This window comes from Cariama cristata, unplaced genomic scaffold (assembly GCF_000690535.1).
Source record: "Cariama cristata isolate BGI_N322 unplaced genomic scaffold, ASM69053v1 scaffold8835, whole genome shotgun sequence".
NCBI classification, from domain to species: domain Eukaryota; kingdom Metazoa; phylum Chordata; class Aves; order Cariamiformes; family Cariamidae; genus Cariama; species Cariama cristata.
The window spans coordinates 2036-5187 of NW_009615744.1; the positions used below are offsets into that span (position 1 = coordinate 2036).

The following is a 3152-nucleotide window of genomic DNA, read 5'->3' on the forward strand; positions in this document are numbered from 1 at the left end:
TGCACAAGCGGCCAATGCCTGTGGTGTTTTGCTGTGTTTGGTCACCCGGGATCGCTGCCGGCAGCAGCGCTTGGTGCTGCGGAGCAGCTCCCCGCAGCTGTGCTGCTCTCTCACCTGTTCCTGCAGCGCTGCCGGTGCTAACTGCGATGGCGAAGCCGGCCACGCAACTTGGCAGGGCTGGGGCGAGATGCTGCTGTAACGTTACTGGTAACGGAGTTTCCTCCCCTGTGGTATCTTGGGGAATATGCTGTGCTATCCAAAGCCAGGTGTGGCTCTCGCAATGCACTTTCCTGGTACGTGTTGTTCTGTGTTTTTCCTGCCGTCCTCCTACAGGCGCTTGGCCCCAAGCCCAGCAGCGTGGCCGCTCTGCCGAGAAACGCTGACTGCACAGCCTGCGTGAGAGCTCTCATACAGCACCTGGCTGACAGCGAGGGCCAGTGGCTGAGGGTGGGTGTTTTGGGGTGCTCTGTCCTGCAGTGATACCCCACCGTGGGCTTGGCTATCGTGCCCAGGGTCAGGATGGGCCCATCACTGTGCCTTGTTTGGCGTATTGCAGGTCCCACAAGCAGCTCCCGCTCTGATGTGAGAGTGCTTTGATCTGGGTAACGTTTTCTGCAAGAAGGTGTGGGAGGAAGAAGCTCCAGACTGCTCACTGCCTCCGCCTCTGTGCCAGCCTCGCGGGGCATCGAAGCAGCCCCTTGTGCATCCCATAGAGAGGATGGTCATTGCACCAGGTCAGGCTCCAGAGCCGCCTTTTCCTCTGAAGCACTTGACTTGGTTTAGGTTGGTTTTTTTTTTTAAAAAGGCAAATGCTCTATCCTGCATGTTTAAGCATATAGCACAGGGCTCTTGGCTCTTAAGCAGATGAAGTTTTAGTAGGCAAAAGGAGTCAAAACCATAGAACTGTTGAATAGTTTAGTTTGGAAGGGACTTACAGAGATCGAGGGGTTGAGTTCCCTGCTGAAGGCAGGGCTAGCTTGGGGAAGTGTCTCAGTATCCCTCCAACAAAGGATATAAGCTTCCCTTTCCAAAATTCAAGAAATGCTGCACAGTCGTGTTCTCGCTGGCCTTCAGTTCCTGCAGGGCTCTTCCTGCTTTCCCTGGCCCGAAGAAGGCAGCGTGACCTCAAGTCTCCACACTCGAGTTCCTGCACTCCTCCTTATCTGTGCCAGGGTCGTGTCGCTCGTCTCTCTTAATTACCCTGAAAATCCCTCCGGTTATCTTGCGTGATTCAGTGACCTCTGTGTGTATAACGAGCATCAGGCTGCATGAAAGTTCCTGTTCATCAGACTTTGACCAAAATTAATTATAAGCTTGTAAAATTTCAGTAGCTGTCAAAGTACATTTGCTGTTGCTTCTGTTTCTGGCCCATAGCCACAACCTGCACAGGCGTGCCAGGGCCGGTGCTGGTGCATGGGCTGCAGCAGGGCTGAGAAATGCAGAGCATTGCTGGCTGAGCGCAAGCGAAGCTCCAGCACAAGCAGGCTGAGATCTATCTAGAGAAGTTGCTCGGCTCTGCTGTAACTCCTGATGCTTGGATTTTCATCGGCGTGCTGTGGCCCGTCCTCCCTTTCCCCCTCCAGCCCCGGCGGGACGTGCTGCAGAGCTTGCCTCCACGCTGGGCTGAGATTCAGGAAATCCGGGCTGCGTCCTTGGCCCTGTCGCAGCCTGCCTCTGTAGCAGGGAGCAAGTCTCGGTCCTCAGGGTAAGTGACGTGGTCTGGCTTGCCTCAAAACGGCAGGATGCCAGAGCCTGGAGCGAACTGTCGCCTCTTCTGATAGCCTCCATATGGGAGACCAGATATGTGGTTGCATTAGGCAGTGGGAACGGACCAGAAAAAAACCACAAAATATTGAACACACTTGATTGCGTGAGCGGATTCGAGTCTCTGCACATCTTACAGTTATGAAATGGCTGTAAAAATCCTTCCCTCCTTTCCTTGCCATACTTAGCTGGCTCTCATGGCAGGCGGACATGCAGGGGCCGGGGTGATCATGTCCCTTTGTGCAACTGCAGTGCCACCAGAAGTATTTGGGCTTTAACAACCCCCCCTGCCCTCGCCCCGTGCGGTGCAGGCTGAGCAAGGGCTGCCAGAGCTGGGCGAGTCCCCAGAGGCGGCAGCTGAGCAGTGTTTCTGGTGTCTCTCCCAGGTAGTAGTCCATGATGTGAATGAGCTGACGGAAAAGCTGTTTCCAATCGTCGAAGCCATGCAGAAACACTTCAGCGCTGGATCGGGGACCTACTACAGTGACTCGATTTTCTTCTTGTCAGTTGCAATGCATCATATCATGCCCAAAGGTAAGCCTCTGCTGAGCTGCTGCAGCAACTGCTTCCAGCAACACAGGCTGTCTTTTGTTCTGCACAGAGGGGTTATCCAATGCTATTTGAAGTGCAAAGAAAGTTAATAAACTTTTGTGGTGAGCTCCTGGGGTTCTGCTCCTTCCTGCAGTGATGGACCCTTCAGTCCAAGACTGCCCACATCCAGGTCTCCACTGGCATGAGTGGCAGGAGGTTATCGGTGCTGCGCATCAGCTGGCCCTGCCCTCATGCCCTGAGATGGTAGGAAAGGTGAGACAGGAGCAAGCCTGTGTGTTTACAGCCCCCCTTCCCCTTGGGGTGTCAGCAGATAGAGGTGCCACATGCTTGTGGTTTGGGTGTGTGCTAGCAAGCATCAGCAGAGGGTGGTTATTGAGCCTTTCCTCTTGGCCTCAGTGAGTTTTTGGAAAGCTTTGCTGGTTAGCAGGCACTGATCACTTAAGTTCCCTTATTGTGCCTTTGCTCTGCTGTTACTGAGTGCAAGAACAACAATAAATCTGCAGGAAAACAAGTCAGCTGGCAGAAGGGGCTTGGCTCAGTTGATGCCAAGTTTTCCTTCCCTGGCTGTGCACGGTTGCTTCTCCTGGGACCAGCATGCTCTCTAGCCATGGACAGGTCGCACGAGGAGGGTATTGCATCCCTGCGCTCCAAACCCCTTCCCCAGAGCTCCCCCAGCCCTGTCTGTCCCTACCCAGCGCTGGTTCCCAGGCTCTCCCTGCCAGCTGCCTCACTGACCTGATGCACCGGTGATGGCAGCATCCCCTCCTGGGCTGGCAACGTGCCCTCCCTGTGCCACGGCAGGGTGTGGGTAGCAGTGGCGGCAGGGGGCCCGGGGG

The 3152-nt window shown here is 55.1% G+C and overlaps 1 protein-coding gene across 1 annotated transcript in view; it reads left to right on the forward strand.

The window, feature by feature from the left end:
- Window positions 1–333: 333 nt before the first annotated feature.
- Window positions 334–3152, forward strand: part of XXYLT1 (xyloside xylosyltransferase 1) — a gene marked incomplete at its 5' end in the record, with an annotated part of 31580 nt that continues 28761 nt past the window's right edge. The window contains 2 exons of the mRNA XM_009699928.1: window positions 334–447; window positions 2151–2298. Coding sequence (XP_009698230.1) covers window positions 334–447; window positions 2151–2298 — 262 coding nt within the window. The remainder of the gene's footprint in view (window positions 448–2150; window positions 2299–3152) is intronic.